We start from the raw sequence: 19,522 nt of genomic DNA, 5'->3' as shown, positions 1-19,522 counted from the left end.
TATGGGAACAGACTCGTGTTGTACATAACCCCCAGGGCCTTCCGTGTGACAAATCTGGCAAGTCTGTTGATAACATAAAGCATTTTCTCTTTCTGAACTCAGGATAAGTCATGAACCTCTCACTGTAACAAATTCAACCCTTCTCTTTCACACAACCTGGAATTTCCCATGCACATTACCTTGCAGATACTGGCCACAATAGGACACCCTCTTAACTTTGTTTAGTGTATTCAGGTTGCAGGTGGGCAGACATCTTGGCCCGTCTGGTTATTTGGGTTAATGCTGGCTATTCATACTGTGGATTAGTGTTGGCAAAACAGGGCTGTGTCACCTGTCCCTAGTTACACAATAAGGTAAGCACCTGGAAATACTTTCTTTTCTTCCTTTCTTGTGCTTTGATTTCTTTACTCTCTTCAAATTAAAAAGCACTACGTCTGAGTTTTTAAAATTTATTAGTAATTTAAATTTGTAGATTAGAAAAATGTACCAATGCAACTGAACTGATTATTTCGGTACATTCTAAATGGCTATATTTTGTGTCATACACACAATCACAGGTTTTGTTTGTTCTTGTTTGCTCTTCTTACATTTCCAAAAGAAAGAAAAACACTTCACTCATTTGATATAGTAAGATGACCTGAGGCAACCATTAGATCTTGCATAAACATCATGTACAACTCTTGAATTCTAGTACACTCCCAGATATAAGGTATAAGTAAAAATTAGTACCACACCATCAGGAGACACATCTTGAAACCTACCAATTATTAGAAAAATAACATCAAAATACAGTTTCAGTAAAAGGTTAATAATTTATTATTTCCGTTCTTGTATTGCTCTATATCAGAGCAGCAGCTCAAGGTTTGGCACTTGACTCTCTAACATTATGTGTGAGGACCAACTACTAAATAGCTACACAAAATCACAACCAATGTTTTTTCTTCCTAACATTGTTAAGGCTATTATACAGCGTGGTCTCTCATAACCGACTCTTTTCTTGAGATATGACAACAGTCAAAAATGAAAACAATAATCATTAGTAAATATATTGTAAGATTATCTGTGCAAATACCTCAATTTAAGATGTTTAAGACATGGATCTCACACATTACATATCTGCTAGTTCAAGAAAGCATTGCATAATTAAAAAAGGAGGTGAAAAACATTTTTCAAAAATGTGTTTAAAAGAACAATTTTAGACATCAATTATCATGATTATCAGTCGTTACGATTTCTCTAAAACAAAACAAAGTCATAAACTGAGGTAATGAAACTGTATAGACTACATACTAATTGCATAAGATGGGAGTTAAAACACATATCTCAGCACTTATAATGCATCCAATCTGAATGCATAAGGTTAGTTACTTTTCCTTAAAGTGCGCGATAGAACGCACAAGTGCAATATAAGCACAGTGCATACATTCTTATCTTTATATTATAATCATTTCAGAAAAATCACAACACAATAAAATGCCCTGTGAATCTGACATCATTGTTGAGAAATCATATATATTTAATATTTATATTTTCCACCAGGAGGCATTCACCCCTTTGTTTTTGCATTATGTGCTACTTCTGGCCTAACGCATTATATTTTTGATAATATTTTAGATAGTATGTTGATGTGCTTATAATGCCTTGTGAGCAACACACTACACAATAAAAGTATATGTGATGAGGGCTGACTTACTATCATAGCCAAAACAAGTCGAGGCATGGTCATGCATGCATCACTGGTTTTGTATATTTTCCACTCCTCTTAACCGAGATGAAATGTTTTGGTTTTTTTTTAGCAAGTAATTTTCACCATGGTAACTACGATTCAAGTACCCTTACACTATCTTTGTTGGCTAATGTCCTTTTTTCTTTTGAAGGGCAGATGATGTCTACAGAGGCCATAGTACAGACACATGGCAGTGATGCCAGTGTGTTTGTGAGCAGAATGTACATACAACAAATCCTGCTGACCCCTCTCATGAAAACATAGTTGTAGTTCCTCAGAGATTGTGTAAGGCAGAGACATGTGACAGTCTTTGATGTGAAAATCCTACATGGATCTGACGGACCGCCCAGATTTCAAAACTGATTTGTACCAGCACAATGTGAATGTTCAAGGAAACACTGCTTTCAGTGTGAAGACTTTTGTAAAAGCTTAGCTTCCACAACAATGGCAGGATTCTCGATGTCAGCTTTGCTCTGAACCATCCTCAGCTCCAGTTGTGCAGGACTGGGCCTTTTCCCGGGGCCAGCAATCTCTGAAAGAAAGAAGAGATGGAGAGCAGTTGAAGTAAAACACCAGGCTTTTGGGCCTTGGCTTACTGGTCAGCCTAACATTCAAAGGATTATTCTGCTGACTGTGAATGCTAGGGCTGTTAATCATGTGGATTTTTACATGCGGTTACAAGAGAAACAGTTTTGACATTGCTTATTTGCCTCCTTCTAAATGTTATTTACTTGTACTCAATACTGACAATACCAAAATGAGATGGCAAACAAATGCAGAATATTATAATCAACTTAGATGTGTGTCTTGACCATATTTCTTTAAGATAATACTAGTGGCCACTACATAATGTACACTAGCAGCTGACATATTACTACTAATTGTTTTAATACAGTATTTACAGCAACAGGGAGCAAACAGTTTCACTTTATGTGGTAAACAATAATAACAGCAATAATAATAATAATGATTATAATGAAGTAAAGTGAGAGCAATCTACCATTGGCATAAGTAATGGTCCTCTGAATGACGTGGTGCATCACTGACACAGTCTTTTCACAGGCAGCCTGTGATAAACAGAAGGGAGACCAGGTTACATTGAGTTGGCATTTATTCATTACAGTGTAGCAAGACTGATTTGACTCCTTCAGCTTTTTGATTTTAAAGATAAGTGTGTTGCTGACCTTCAGGTCCTTGGGGTGATGGTGCGTCCAAGCTAGCAGCATGGCAGCAAACAGGTCTCCGGTTCCCACAAATACAGCATCGACTTTGGGGATGTCCATGCAGATTTTCTGATTGGTGTTGGTCCCATCTGGTTTCACTACAGTGATGGCAGGGCAGGGGCAATAGTTAAAACCACACTAAGTAATGTGCTTATCCACATGCTTTTTTTTATGCAGTTTAACTGTGCTATCAGGCAAAACAAGCATCCCATCCAAAATGTCTCCTCAAAAGCTTTAAGAAAGAGCTGTCTAGTGAAAGCTGGCCTGGCACTTTACCTATTTTTTGACTCCCAAGGGCCACCAAGAACTGGTCCCCATGTTTTGAGGGCAGGTTTGTACTAGTGAGGACCACAGTCTCTGGACCCATTTTATGAAGCAAATCCATCACCTGGAGAATACACAGGGTCCCATTCTCTCAAGTTTTGTACTTGTTGGTATCACAAACTAAATCCAAATACAGCAAAAGTGGAAATTCTCATGATACTCACTTCAACAGCATCTTCCTCTGTGTTAATTTTTCTCCCAGTTAACAGCCTGTGGAAAAACAGACAGTATTCATAGATGTACCAGTGACAGCTATCAAATAATGTCAGATTAGCAACGTACCTTAATTCACTTTCACAAGCTAAAATTATATCACATTGCTTGTTCTTAGTTTTTTTTAATGATGATTACAGGTGCACTCACTCTGCTTCAAACTGGTTGGGGGTGAGGATGTCAGCCAAAGGCACTACTTTGTCCTTGTAGACTGGCAGCAGGTTCTCTGGTACGTACTGAAACAGGCAGCAAATGCAGCATTTCTTGTAATCTCTTTACCAGGAACAGCTACTTCCATAAAATTACATTATCCAAAATGATGACAAATATGAATGAAAGGCCAGGAGACTCCTAGAGATTAGTTTTGTAGACTGAATATTGCATGGTGTGGAAGAAAAACAAGTGGAATTCACTGAAGGATGTTTACCATAGCACCGTGGTCTCCCATAACAGGATCACAAACTGTGGAGAAGAAAACTCAAATTAAAAATGATATTGATTAACACACACACACACAAAAAAAGGTGCATTCAGTAAAAGTCTTCTTTTTAAAATGAAATACCAAATCTTACACTTACCATATACCAGGCTAGGATTGGCTTTCTTTAGCTCCTGAATAATGTCAACCACCATCTCCAGGAAGGAAGTGTCCCTGCTGTATCCTTGGGGAAGAAAGAGTTAGAATAATAAAATGATCCAAGTAAAACAGAGTCTGTTTAACTGACCTTATTACACATTACTGCATTTAATGTATTTCTTCATACATATTCCAGACTTTTTACTGATTTTGTCTGATTTTCCAAACCATGCCCTATTGTGGATTAATTTTATTTGTTTATTATTTCATTTCAGCCCATAGAAGACAGATTTCAAATTTTCTAAAAATCAGTCCTTTAATAGAGCGAGACATGCCACACATTCTGGTGTCAACACATCAAAAACTATAGGGACGAATCATACCCCCTCACTCGAAATGTGCCGCTACAGTGAGGCTGTATTGAATTCCTGTCTATTGCTGCTGGTGGGGCACTTTAGTGTCTCTTCTAATACAGTGCAAAACCAAGTGGTCATAAAATGTAGCTGCTTATGATTGATGTCATCATATTTGAGCATCCTCTTCTCCACATTCCTTATCCTTGTCTATAAAGTCTCACTCCCTTGACTCACCTGTGAGGATGTAGTCATAGTGGTTCACTTTATTGAGCTTGATACCCTCATATAGCACGTTCAGCTCCTCTGCTGTCAGTACTTGTCCCTTCCAGTGGCTGTAGCCTAGGATTCAAGAGACACATTAGGACACAGTACATTTTGAAGCTCTTAATGCTGCCTGGATTTCATTAACAGCACAAATAAAGAAACAAACAGCTGAAAAGGTGCAAAAGTATCAACTAAAAAGTACTGTTGTCACATTATGATGCAACTGGGACAAAGGTAGATTCAAAGACATTTCTTGACTTTGAAACACAAAAATCAAGATGTTTTCAGACTTTGTGGCAAAGTGAGAAACCAAGACATAAACTTTGTACTGCTTTATCCAATAAAAACACTGCTACATTGTATTAGCCCAGCTGTGTTTAAATCTAAGAAGACATTCCCCTCCTTGCTCCATCTTCCCATCCCCCCCTCTCCCTCTGTTGAGGTCCCTCTCCTCTGTGTGGTGTCCAGGGCCAAACAGGGCCTCCACACTAACTGAATGGGATGCTTGTATACTGACTGCCAACTTCCCCCTTCTTTGTCCACTTTTCACCATTAACCTAGAAAAAACCCCTCAAAAGCTGTTTTTACTGATGGGGAAACTGAGATCACGCAAAGCTTAAACCTGACCCTGAGCCAGTGAGAGTGCCTCATGCTGTGAGGACCCAACAGCAGGCTCACAGAGAGTATATATTAATGCCTCTGCTGAAAGACACATTTCTGAATATTAAATGTTGTTGACACATACTATTATAAACTAGAAGTAGGATTACAGTCTACACAGTTGTGTGATTTTGTCCAAACACTTAAAACTAGACAGGTTCCCTGAAAAGCCGATGTTTACAGTGATTCAAATGTTTTCTGTGCAAATGTCTCCTGCCCCTGTGGTGAGAGCACATTCTTCACATACTTTGGCACATGGACCCAGATAATAATCCTACCATCTCTGCTGGTTGGACTAATAAGTTTCAACTTAAGAAATCAAGTTTCATTTTCTTTCTTTTCTTAAAAAAGCAGTGAGGAACAGTTTTACTGGCCAACTGCACAAAATGACTAAACTACAGTATATCTTTGGGATGAAGATGATGACGATAATTAATACATTTAAAAAAAGACAACTAACAGGTTAGAGGTAAAGATGCCTGGTTTTCACCAGCCTCTACATGTGATCAACTGGATTTTGCAACATTAACAGAAATTACCACTGCCATCTCAAACGTCACAACTTCCTCTCTTTGCATGTTCATACTTGCTGATGAAAAAGTGACTGATCAGCAATAAAAGATGTCAAGGTTGGTGCTGTTTTTCCAAGCCCAGATCACCATATTGATAAAATTCACTATACTGCATGATAATATTCATAGCGCACTACTGGATAATGCTGTACATTAAATATCTGCATTGTTATGTATTCACTGCATTACATTCTAAATCTGTTTCAAGACTGTTTAATTGTTAAACTATTCAATTATCTAAATATCTAGGTGACATCATGTTATGCAAGTTTATCTTTAATGAATTTCTATCATAATGCAGGTTTACTATTAGACAACATTACAGATGTCTTTATATTCCTTGGTACTCAGTGAAAACTGTATCATTACTATAACATATCTGAGACCCATTTTGCAAAGAAATGATCATATCACCTTAAAGATATCTTATTTAATCAGAATCAGAATCAGGTTTATTTGTTTATTTATTAAGGAGCAAAGGTGGAATTTCTGGAAAAGAATCTCACTGTACAAGAGTAGACTTTTAGAGAACGTACTAATTTCTGACAGTGTCAGACGGCTCTTATAATCACTAAACACATTTATTTAGAAATTGTGTTGAGTTTGTGTGTGCTTAAAGCATACATTATTCTGATGGCATGAGTTTTGATTTTTGCATTAGCTGTCCTTAAACTGCTGGGACTACACCAAATCTGCAGGTAAATGATTTTAAACATATGTAATAAAACACTGAAATACAAATGGAACCATGTTGAATACAGTATTTATATTACACAACATACTTCAATGGATGTTCTCTGTTTAAGTCTGGACTTAACTGTCTTGGCTGCTCTTGGAAAACATTGAACACAGAACCTGATTGCCCCTCTCTAAACCTGACTGATGACCACAGTGACGGCGTTTCACTGAGTCAGATAAAGCATGCAGAGCTCACTGTTTTTAGACTAACGATACAAAGTACAAGGACAGTGATTAACTCTGCACATCACACCTTTGCCCCTGCATCTAAGCCTCCTCATTAAAGAGGTATACAGTCGAGTCTTCCTGTAAACAAACAGTTTTATTTGCATTCATTGTTTCCCACTCAAACAAGTTATGTGTATCATTAAAGCATATCATTATTTTAAATGTGTATCTATTTATGTTTATTGTCAAAGGAGATTTGCAGAATGTTTACAAGCCTGCATTGGTTGTCTGGATTAATGGTATTATTCTGGTCTTTTACTGATTGGTGCCTTTCTGTCCTTTACAGTGCATTTCCAACAACTGAGAATTCGTGGTACTGCATTGAAGTGACACAGCAGTTGTTGAACTATTTATTTGATAGATATGACCAGACTTCTCAGGGGGTGAAAATCTACTTTGTAAAGCTGAATAAAAATGACTACATTTTTCTTCACACAGGGAAGTGTAAAAATCATTCAGCTAACCTGTGTGATTGGAGAACTGGACAGAGTTGATGGAGTCCACTTCAAAGCCCAGCACCTGAGAAAAGAGCAAACGGAACAGTGACGTCAGCACAGGGACAAGTCCGAATGAGATTCTGATCTTCATTATACTGTGTGAACAGCATGGAGAATTACTGTGAGAGCTGTTTCATCCAGTTGCAGTTCTTTTTGATCATACACTCACCAAGCACTTTATTAGGAACACCATACTTATACTGGAGATTTGTGGCATGGATTCTTTGTGGCATGGATTCCACACAGTGTTAGAAACAATCCTTTGAGATTGGTCCATACTGACATAATTTCTCTAGATTTATTGGCTGCACATTCAAGCTGCCAATTTCCTGTTCTACCACATCCCAGAGGAGGTCTATTGGACTCAGATGACCGGGGAGGCTGCTGAATTTCACTGAACTCATTGTCATGTTCAAGAAACCAGTTTGAGACGACGTCTACTCTGTGACGTGGTGCATTATTGTGCTGGAAGCAGCCATTAGAAGATGGTACATTGTGGCCATAAAGAGATGCAGAAACAATATTCAGATAGGCTGTGTCATTGAAAGCAGGATTGATTAAGAGGCCTTAAGTGTGAAAAGGAAACATGGGCTGTTGACACAAGGCAGGTTGGGTCCATGGACTCATGTTGTTGACACCAAATTCTGACCCAGATTTCTGTTCTTGGCTGACAGGAGTGGAACCTGGTGTGGTCTTCTGCTGTTGTACCTCATCCGCCTCAAGGCTTGACATGTTTTTTTGTTTACTACAGTTGTTATTAAAGTGGCTATCCAACAACTCCAGCCATTTTTCTGTCCGCGAAACTACTGCTCGCTGGATTTTTTTTTGTTTTTCTCATCATTCTGAGAGGACACTCCTGTGTGTGAAAATCCCAGGAGGCGACGAGTCAGGTACCAACAATCCTGCCACAGTCAAAGTCCCTGAGATCACTGAGTCCATTCTGATGTTTGATGTGAACATTAACTGAAGCTCCTGACCTGTATCTGCATGATTTTATACAATGCACTGCTGCCACATGTCTTATTGAACAATTGTATTAATAAGCAGATGTACAGGTGTTCCTGAAAAACTGCTTGGTGAGTGTACAATGCTCTAGTTTCTGAATGCTTTCTCCTGCAGAGTTATAACACCTGTAAGATAAGAACCATAAAACAGATTATGATGGCAACTTTTATTGTTGTCTCTGCAAGGTCATGCAGTATAAGTTTAAAATATATATAATATAAACACTCAATATATATACACATGTGATGTTCACTTTAATGGATTTACCAACTAAGTTGCAAAAATATAGAAATGAAAAGAAACCAATGGCTGTCATAAGTGACAAGCTAGATGCAAAATCTTTAAGACTTCACTGTGCTTTTAAAAACTGCCAGCTTTGACTGAAACTTTAGTCTTTCATAGTCTACATTTTTCTCTGAGAAACTAAATTCAACACAACAAGCAACGACACTTCAACAAAACCTACAACTTTGAGAAGAGGTTTGCACTGTTTGCAACCTGTAGCTTCCCTGTACAGTGAGTTGAGAAACAGTGGAAATGGCAATAGGTAACTTGACTCTAATCCATGCTGAAATTTCTAACTGAAAAGTGCTTTTTCTGCTTATACCAGCAGGTTTTTTAAATCTAGTTTGGTGATATTTGAGCTTTCTGACATTGCAGCCATCGTTTATTAAGCTAGGTGATTAAAAACTAACAACTGGAAACGGCCTCTGATGTTTCGAAAGGGCAGGAAAGGTTGCTTGACATTACATTACCATAAATTCAAGACTAGGAAGTCGAATTTATTTTCCATTTCGTTTTCTTTACCAGCTTTATTCTCCTTCCTGACACCGCTTAAGCAGCTACCTGAAGGTAAAATGTTGTTCTTACCTGCAGCGGGAACGTTGCCGACTTGTTTCCAACGTATCCCCTGACAACATGACTCTGAATGGACAACACACGACACTCCATTACCGCGGCGACACTCACCGAGTTTAAAAACACACACCAAGGACAGCAGAGGTGATAAATCCTAACTACAGCATGGAAACGTGTGCAGGCTTTGACACACTCAGCATGTGACGAACAACTCCAACATTGAAGGACAGAAGCGGCGCAGCTGCTAGTGACATCTACAGTTTTCCTCAGGCGGCTGTAAGGACACCTAAATTGGTGCATTCAGGGGTTCGCGATAAACGTGGGAGACGCCAACTTCCGACCAGACTAAATGAATTAATGATGAATTAATAATTTATTGAATGCACGATGTTCATTTCAAATTCTAGTCAGGAAAATATTTGTCTTGTGAAGTTGAATATGGGATGCATGTGATAATACTAATAATAGTAATAATAATAATTATGGGTTGTTTATGCAGAGAAATGCATTGTAAATGTTGCCAAACCATCATGAAAAACATCAAATAGTAATAAAATCCTATAATAATAGTAAATAATAAAATAAAATAAAATAATATTGTTTAATAATATTTAAACTATGTTTCATGGCAAGAAACCATATTGACTTGACTTCATTTGTAGAGTGGCACACTGCAAATATGATCCAACAACACACACACACCTATGAACACAGACATATACTCAAACACACACACACACACACCTCCTGTCCCCCAGGTGTACAGCAATATATAGGATGGGACTTTCTCACACTTTATTTCTCACATCACACCTGGACACACACACCCATACACACACCCTTAATTCTGTTAGAACAGTCACAAAACAAGCAGAATGACCTCTGGTCCTGTTGTGGTGTACAGTCTCACATGGCAACACAAGAGAAGACAAGACAAGACGAGACATACAATCTGCCTCTCATCTTTTTATATCACAGTCTGTAGAGAGGGTCATTATTGGCATGACCACCATGGAAGTGAGACCAGTGTTGGGAGGTGTTGGGAGGTACGCACATGACATGCTGATATTTGCTGGGGTACACAAATCCAACAGTGAGGCCACTTCTAGTATATGCTGAAACAGGCCAGGCTATTTTCCATGCAACTATATTCAAACTTTTTATATTTTTGAGAGTTCCTCAAATTGACAATTGTGAGACAAGACTGGTTTGTTATGAGAAGGACAAACTTCAACCCATAAGAGATATTTTGATTAAATGAATGGAACACTTGCCACTGGCTTACAATCCAGGACCCAAGGTCACGGTATATGAGTGGCTAGTCCCAGTCAAAGGTCAATGTCCATTTCGATAACACATTCCCAGTAAGCTTTGAAAATATGGCAACAAAATCTGGGAAGCTTGTGATGCCACATGGAACAGCTATACATGGAATATGCATTTTTGCATAGGAAGGTATGTGTTAACAGATGTAATGACAATTGCTTATTCTAACATGTAAGAAAATACGAATGAGTTATTTTGTTTGTTTGTTTGTTTATCATTAGCCTCTCGTGGTCTGATAAAACATTTGCCTGTTCATCTTAAGCAATAAAATATAAGCATAAGCAATAAATTAGATCAACTGTGCCTTTTTTAAACTACAAACTATTATTACACTGTAAGTTGAATGAGGTCTAAGGTACATAAAACATTGGGAGGGTTAATTGAAGTTTATTATCAAGTTAAAACACATTCCATCAAAATGTATTTAAAGTTTGTATACAATAATGCATGTTAGCAAATGTAAATTACTGTAAGGCAGCTTTTTTGCTCATCTGTATCCCCTGACCCTTGATCCAAATTCAGATGAATTGTATATTTACATTTATTTTGTTTACCAATAGAGGGCACGAAAGAACAGAGATTTGCCTTGTATCTGAATAAGTTAGACAAAAAAATTGTTAGCTGAAAAGGTATAAGAGTGTAAAGCCGTATCACAGTATTATTACAGTATACATACAGTATACATATAAGGAAATTAGTGATGACATGAAGTGAAGAAACAAGTTTCATAACTTAAATCAGACCTAATATAATCAGTTGAGCTTCTTTCCTTTCAGAAGGATATGTTTATTTTACACTGGCTTTACAAACGCTTACTATATATTACAAGCACACAAATATACCATGAGAATTTAATAGTGGCATGAATTATATTAAGGGGTGCACCACAATAAAAGTGATAAAAACAGAAGGAATAGAAGTTAACGGCAGATGACTGAGTTCAAGGTTTATGACAACAATGCATCATAGTAATTATTGTCTGTTTTCAGAGTCAGCGCCCAGCAGTTTAGAGGAGTTATTATACAGGGTGAGGCCAGTGGGTGAAAGCTGCTGTGGCACTGGTGATTTTTAATAAAGATGCTCCTGTGTTCACCAACAAAGGCAGTAACGTACATGCCTTTCTCCAGTGATAGAGAAAGTACTCACATCCTTTAGTACAAGTAACAAAAGCACAATGTGAAGATCCTCCATTTAAAGCCCTGCATTGAAGATGTTACTTGAGTAAAAGTACATGAATACTGGAAAATGTACTTCTATCAAAAGTATAAGTGCTGAATGCAGAATTGTCCTTACATGTATTAAACCTTTAGATACTACATTGTATATATTATTATTAATGATGTATTAAGGTGTAATTTTAGCCTACTGTTATTTTAAGCATTTCCTGTGCTGTTGGAGAACTAAAGACAATATATCATCCTTTATAAGCACGTATGTTTTATAAGATAAGATAAAGACTTTATTGTCCATTAAATGTGCATAAAATGAAAATTTGTCTTGGGCAATCTGGCAAAACAGTCGAAACAGAGATACATATAATACATTGAATAAGTAAGTTACATGAAATACATCAGTACATTTATATATAAAATATTAATTTGTAAAGTCACCAGTAACAAACAAATGTAAAAAGTTAGATTTCCCACTGAACTGCAACGTGGCATGAAGTGCAAATTCTCATGTAAAGTATAAATACCAAAGAATTGTAGGTTAATGCACATATTTTACTAACTGGTTTAATAATTTATATGGTTTGTCATTTCCTGTGCCGTCCGTTAGGCTACTTTAAAAAAAAAAAAAAAAAGGAAAAACAGCACAGAAATAATAGAAAAGACCACCGCCTGTTATAATTCAGTAAATATGACAAAATAAACAAGCTGTTGCAGGCACAGCGGGACGCGGAGGATTTGGTTGTGTTCCGGTCCACATTTCCTCGTCTTAAGTCTTGTCGCATATCCCTCCGCTCAGCGAGGCCTGTATCCGTCCGCACAGCACGGAGCTAGACCCTCCTCTTACGCTCACGTCTGGCCGGGGAGGAGTCAGGTAACCGCTATACTGACACGTAAGAAACCTGCGTAGATTTTAAGGAAGAAGCTACATCTTTTCCCCAAGTGGGACGTGGATACGGCTGCTTCTTCCGACTTGATGTTCAGTTGACCTGTCCCGGACCAGAGGCCGCTCCGGACTCTTTAAAGCGACGCGGGACTGTCGGAGAGAAGAGCCGACCCACAAGATGAGATTTTCAGCGTTTATTTCTGTCCTGCGGTCGGTCGGCCCGGTGGTAATCGGTATCTCTTTGGGGTTCACGTTGAGTTTATTGAGTGTAAACTGGTCGGAAGAAGCGTGTTATCTAGACGGGAAAAAGGGTGAGGACGTGACTCTGGGTCAGGATGGGCTGCTCAAAGGAGCCCGAAAGCCCAACTCCATTTCGACTCTCAACGATGTGGAGTCGGAGGAGGATTTTGAACCGAGAATAGTCCCATATAAACAAGTCCAACAGAGCGCCCCGAAGAAAGTTTTCAGGTGAGCTTCATGTGCTTGTTCGCTTTAACATGTGAAGACGTCCTGTAAGCGGCCAGACACTGAATGACTTCCAGGCCACAACACAGTACATTACAGTACAACAGGCCGCTGAGCCATGACCACTGAAAATATTAAATATACCACATTATAATAGGTGTACAGGTGCCACTGGTTGCTATGTGGCTGTGATGTTTTACAGTAAATGAAGATAATAAAACAAAATAAAGCTAAATGGCAGGCATTTGATACAGGCGGCTATTTCCTCTCACTGATTTTATTGACCAAGATCAAATTACCTCAGAAAGTCAACTGTCTACTTCCTCTGTTGGTTTCTACCTAACAGCCTCTGCCATTTAGCCAAGAGTAACTACACATTTAGTGCCATGTCTCTCCCACTGAAGGATATGTGCTTTAACCTTGTCTTTGTAAACAGGCAAACATTTCCAAGATTTCCTGGATAGACCCTTGTTTGAATGTTATCCCTCATACCCAAAGTGGTTGCATTTCATTACATTTCTGAGAAAGAGTCTTTTCCCTGTAGAAAAGTTCTGCCGAAGTCAAGGGTGAAGGAGTTAAAGCCCTCAGGTTTCACAGGCAACCTGTGCCATACAGCACGTACATAAAGATGTGTTCAAATTTGTTCGGTTCAACCATCAGTGAAAAAAACCCGAATATTTAATTTACTATCATGTATGTAAAGAAAAGCAACACACCCTTGCATCTTTGCTTGAAAAATGAAAATAGAAATGTTGAGGATTGATTTTCTTTCAATCTGCTTATAGTTGTGGCTCTGACATGAGGCATAAGTGATGCCATGTGCAGCATATCAGAGAAATAAAAGTTAGGTTGGGTCTTGGTTGCAGTGATGAATCACAGTGCGAGTTCTTGCATGTTTATCTTTCCAAAGAACTTATGTTTTTTTTTTCTGTTAATCTGTATCTGTGAACATATTTATAAATGTCAACAATTTTCATGAAATTCCCGTGGCCAAAATCAACACTTCTGTTTCCAGAAATTCTGCCACTTATAAACTTATGTTTTCAACCATTTTATTCCATTTGATTTTAGAATCGGATATTAAACTAAACCTGAAAGTTACAAAAACAAAATGGTAAAAATTATGTCTTTTGGAGTGACAGTAAATTTAAGTATTGTTCAATATTGGTGAAAGTTTGACCTCTGTTTTTTTTAGTACAGATTTTATTCAAAGCACTATTTATTTAGTGACTGTTTGATGTCTTTTTCAGGGCTAGATACATTAGCACAGAATTGGGGATGCGAGAGCGTCTCTTTGTTGGGGTCCTGACATCCAAAAACACCATAAACACCATGGGAGTAGCCGTCAATCGCACCATTAGCCATCACCTGGACTCCGTAATCTTCTTCACCGGCATGCGCAACCGCAAAGTCCCTCACGGCATGTTTGTGGTCTCTCATGGAGACGAGAGACTGATATGGAACATGTTTCAGACCATCAGATACATTTTAGACCATTACATCAATGAATACGACTGGTTTTACTTTGTCCAAGATGACACCTACACAGAAGCTGACAGGATCAAAGCCCTGGTGGACCACCTAAGTATGGATCGAGAGCTTTACATTGGCAGTCCCGAGGAGTTCATAGGTGGGGAGATGGAAGGGAAGTATTGCTACGGAGGGTTCGGGTACCTTGTGTCACGTACCTTGCTCCTGCGACTCCAGCCCTTCTTGGAAAACTGTAGGAATGACATCCTGAGTGCCAGGCCCGATGAGTGGCTCGGGAGATGCATCATTGATTACACCAACACAAACTGTGTCAGTGAATACGAGGTAGGCTGTGTGTATTCTTCATCTCTTAGCATCTCTTATCATTAATACACACATTTCTTTTTATTTATAAAGCTGTTTCTTAATCTTTTCATACTCAAAAGAAAGGAAAGGAAGCCGTCATAGTTAAAATGAATGAGGAGCTAAAAAGAAAAACTGTTCTAATACCCTTTTTCCACCAAGGTCAGCATGTATAAGCAGGTATTTTAAACATGGGTAAACCTGGTAATAAAAGCCAGTTTACCCCCTTTCCACTGCTAGTTGCGTTTGCCTTTCTGTTCGGACTGAGGACACACAACTCCAAGAAGCAATGTCATCACATGCACACAGACACAGACGGGAAAGAGTGAGCTGTTAGCTGCCATGCAAACTGGTAAAACAGATCTGTCTCATCTCTGATTTGGTGCTTCTGCGAAAGTGTTGGAGCCACTGCGTGAGATGCTTCAATCGGTGATTGTGTGTTATTGAAACTTATTTCGGGGCTGCAGCTCACTCTTGCATCCTCGAGTGCACTGTAACTGCGGTGTTTTTGGTTGAACAGCACTGTGCTGGGCAGCTGACAGGTATGTTTACAGTGTCTGATGCACTGAAAGATGATACAGCAGGAAAAGGGGCAATAATTAGCAGGTTTACCCGGATGTTGTGTTTACATCAATTCTGATCAGAGCCAGAGCCGATAAATACTGCAGAGTTGTTTGATGTGGGTGTCAATGCTGATTGTACACTTTACCAATGCCAACTAAAAGCCTGATGTTAGTGGCTCTTAACGTTTTTGTTTTTTTTGACCAGTGGAAAAGGGGCTTAAGAATGTCATTCAGAACAGCTGTTTGACAGGTTACAGCAGGGGTTCTCCTTCTCATCAGAAAAACAAGACTGTCATGGCAGACATCATGCTTTGCCTCTGGGACAGCACTTAAAATTGACAGACAGCCTTATAAAACTGTAATTACCATGCTAGCACAGAGGTGGTATTTATATTACAGAGTAGATTGCTAATACCCTTTAGCCTTTCATTTTTTCTTCCTTGGCTCCACCAGCACCGTGGAATAGTTAAATAGGCAAACAGAGCACAGCTGAGTTCAGCCTTACTTGGGTTCAATGGTGTGAAAATCCCCTGTTGGTCAACATGCTGTGCTCCTGTAATGTCATTAGCATTTAAGGTCAAACAAGCTTTGTGGAACCTTGATCTGTGGAGCCTTGCCCCAGTGCCCTTTGAGGCAATTGTTTATTGCATTCAGAACAATTTGCTTCCTCTGTTTAAGAGTTAGTACTCTTTTTCAAGACATGAAAATACTTTGTAACAGAAAACTATAACAAAATGTGACTTTACCATTCCTTCCACATTATACACACAGGTTTCGATATTGTTGGCTTATTTTGTAGATGTTACAATGTCTTTTGCTGCCATTTTCTAGTCCTTGGCTATGACCCAGAGTGGGAAACCATCTTGTTTCACAGATGAGAGTGACTTGCATGGCTAACTAAAGTTCCCTGAGCCAGAAGAGCCCCAGCAGAGCCGCTTTGATAAGGGAGAGAAGTAGGGGAAAGTTAAAAGGCCTGGTATGGGTGAAGAAAACAGCTTGAACACAGAACCAGACATCAATTTTTCTGTTCAGAGAGAACATTGATGACAGTTAGGGATGGACAAAGCTTCACTTAAAGTACCGTGACAGGCTATAAGCTGTTGGCAAACATTCACCTCACTGAGTGGCCTCACTGCTCAGTTCAGCACTGTCTCCATTCTTTGTTCCTTTAATAGTTTGATCAGATTAGATTCACTTTTTTTAATCACTCAAGCTCCTTAGGTGGTTCCTCTGTTTTCATCTTAAATGACCGCAAGTCGTTTGTGTTATTAGGTTTCACATATAAATTCTTAACTGTTGCTTTCTAACCTGAGGCCACAGTGATCATAGTTTATAAATATATGAAGTAGTAAAATTAACTAAGATAAAGCCTCTCTTAAACCTCATATTCCCAGAACAAATTTAGTTCCTGAAAATGAACAAACCTCTGACAATAAAAATCTGTAGTTGTACAATAATAGTATTCTGTTCTTACAACATCTCAATCTCAGTTTTCACTTCACTATGCAATTGTGGTTGAAACCAGACTGTTTGCAGTGGAAATGAGCCCAAGATGCTGCCTGGATAGCATGTAAAGTCCGTTTCAATGGAAGTAGCACAGCATAACAACTAAGCTTGGAATAACATTAGGCATGTTTTTGTCATGCCAGATTTAAGATGCCTTATGAAAAGATCTCTTTGTTTCCTCTCAGGGTCTTCAGTATCACCATTATGAGTTGGGAAAAAACTCTGATCCAAGTAAGGAGCAGGGTGAACACTTTAAGAAAGCTCTGACCGTCCATCCAGTGTCTGATCCTGAACAGATGTATCGGCTTCACAGATACTTCACTGAGATTGAACTCCAGAAGACTTACAGTGAGATTGCTAAGCTGCAGGTAAGCTGATCTTCAACTGTCACAATTCACCTGAGCTTCAGTCAGAAATAAAACCTGAGCTCTCTTTGCTCCTGACCTCCACTATTGTAGGACCAGAATGTCGCAATTTTAGTGTTGCACTAGTTTAGTGTCAATGGCAGAGTTGTAACTGTATAGGTCTGAATGCTTCTTGTGTTTCCACAGGCAGAAATAAAGAATGTGAGTGTGGTTGCTTTTGAAGGCAACCGAAGCGCCCAGTGGCCAGTGGGGATCAATCCACCATTTGAGCCCAAATCTCGATTTGAAGTTCTTAAGTGGGAATACTTTACAGAGGAAGAGATATATTCATGCATTGATGGCTCTCCCAAGTGTGAGCTGCGGGGCATTGACCGCATTGATGTGGCTGATGCCATTGACACAGCCATAGGAGAGCTGAACAAGAAGTACAAGCCTGTCTTACACCTGAAGAAGCAGCAGCTGATTAACGGCTACAGGCGCTTTGACCCCACCAGGGGCATGGAGTACACCTTGGACCTTCAGCTGGAGGTGGTTAACCAGAAAGGTCACAGCCGTTCCATCACCAAGAGGGTTCATCTGGTTCGACCTCTGAGCCAAATAGAGATAATTCCCATGCCCTATGTCACTGAAGCTACAAGGGTTCACGTCATAATACCTCTTACTCTGCAGGACCGGAACTATGTTGACCATTTCCTCGAGGTCTTTGCCTCAAATGCCTTTGAGACAAGCGAAAATGCCATCCTAACATTCTTGTTTATTTATGATCCAGTGGAGGCACAGCAGGTTAACCAGAATGATATATTTGCCAGTGTGAAGACTCAGATTAATGCTTATGAACGCAAATACCCCACAGTGAAAATTCCTTGGATAAGTGTCAAGACGGAAACACCATCCCAGATCAAGTTCATGGACATCATCTCAAAGAAGCATCCGGTTGACACGCTGTTCTTCTTGGCTAGTGTCAACACGAATATCAATACTGAATTTCTGAACCGCTGTCGCATGAATTCCATAAACAACTGGCAGGTGTTCTTCCCCATTCATTTTCAGGACTACAACCCTGATGTGGCCTATCACAACCAAGTGCATCCAGCCACAATCGATCTGGTCAAGGATGCAGGCCATTTTGACCGCAGGTCATTTGAAGAATCATGTTTTTACAACTCGGACTACATGGGAACACGTACACGAATGGTGGCAGACGTCCAGGAGAATGAGGAGATTCTCGAGACAATTGACATCTACGACATGTTTGTTAAGTATTCGGGTCTGCACGTATTCAGGGCAGTGGAGCCAGCATTGCACCAGCAGTATCACTACCAAGCCTGCAACCCACGACTCAGTGAGGACATCTATCATAGATGTGTTCAGAGTAACTTGGAAGGTCTTGGTTCTCGCTCCCAGCTTGCCATGCTGCTGTTTGAGCAAGAACAAGGAAACAGCACTTGAAAATGCCAGTGAAATGTCTGCTCTTGCACTTGGGTAAATGGACGTTAAAAGCTGTGTTTGTTGTAATAGCATCTCGATGCAAGCTAGAATTTTTGGTTGACAGGAGAAATACATGTAGTACCACCCATAAGTTAACCCTTTCCTTTGCCCTAAACACAACCCATGTTTTGAGATATGGTTACATATTATTTGTGAACCCGTTTGACATTATCCATCTTCCAGTGTGCATCAAGGGTTATGTGGTTAGTTGAAATTTTTAGCTAGTTTGGAAAAACGAATGCAGTACATTCCTAATGAAACCTTTTTTTTTTTTTTTTGTAAATGTTTACAATACTTGTCCAAACAATGAGTACATATAACCAAATGTTTTTGCTAATCTGGCGATTTTAAAAGTTGCTTTAAACAATTTTTGACCACTAGAGGGCAGAAACCCAAAGCAGCAAGCCTAGAGGTACTGTTGGCTTTTCCGGTTCTTAAGGTGAAGGTGTCCAGCAAAAGTCCAGTGGACACAGGGCTCTCTACTCTCCACAACTTTGCTCACAATTAGGCTTGGTTGAATCAGCGTGCAGAGTACAGCTGCTCATGGTTTTGTATGCAGGTGGGGTATTGAACTACAGTGAGTTCAAAATGGCAAAAAGCTTTAGTGGGTTGTTGCGTGTCAGTGGGATCAGAAGTACTAGCAGCAATGTTTTTGCATTTATAGAATGTTGTTTGATTTC

The 19,522-nt window shown here is 39.2% G+C and overlaps 2 protein-coding genes across 2 annotated transcripts; one reads left to right on the top strand and one right to left on the bottom strand.

The window, feature by feature from the left end:
• Positions 1-787: 787 nt before the first annotated feature.
• On the bottom strand, positions 788-9,510 carry LOC139632878 (pyridoxal kinase-like). The gene is made up of 11 exons (XM_071498182.1): positions 9,254-9,510; positions 7,346-7,400; positions 4,654-4,758; positions 4,065-4,148; positions 3,914-3,948; positions 3,637-3,722; positions 3,438-3,483; positions 3,226-3,337; positions 2,911-3,047; positions 2,727-2,793; positions 788-2,258 (listed from the first exon to the last, which is right to left on the bottom strand). Exons 1-11 carry the CDS (start codon positions 9,332-9,334, stop codon positions 2,131-2,133), a joined length of 936 nt encoding a protein of 311 aa, XP_071354283.1. The 5' UTR covers positions 9,335-9,510; the 3' UTR covers positions 788-2,130.
• Positions 9,511-12,654: 3,144 nt separating this feature from the next.
• On the top strand, positions 12,655-18,939 carry chpfa (chondroitin polymerizing factor a). Its single transcript, XM_071497433.1, has 4 exons — positions 12,655-13,090; positions 14,338-14,902; positions 17,175-17,357; positions 17,541-18,939. Exons 1-4 carry the CDS (start codon positions 12,801-12,803, stop codon positions 18,801-18,803), a joined length of 2,301 nt encoding a protein of 766 aa, XP_071353534.1. The 5' UTR covers positions 12,655-12,800; the 3' UTR covers positions 18,804-18,939.
• Positions 18,940-19,522: the final 583 nt, after the last annotated feature.

Source organism: Trachinotus anak, unplaced genomic scaffold (assembly GCF_046630095.1).
Source record: "Trachinotus anak isolate AG129_WGS33_773 ecotype Australia unplaced genomic scaffold, CSIRO_AGI_Tana_v1 ptg000001l, whole genome shotgun sequence".
NCBI classification, from domain to species: domain Eukaryota; kingdom Metazoa; phylum Chordata; class Actinopteri; order Carangiformes; family Carangidae; genus Trachinotus; species Trachinotus anak.
This window is presented reverse-complemented; position numbering and strand designations above follow the sequence as displayed.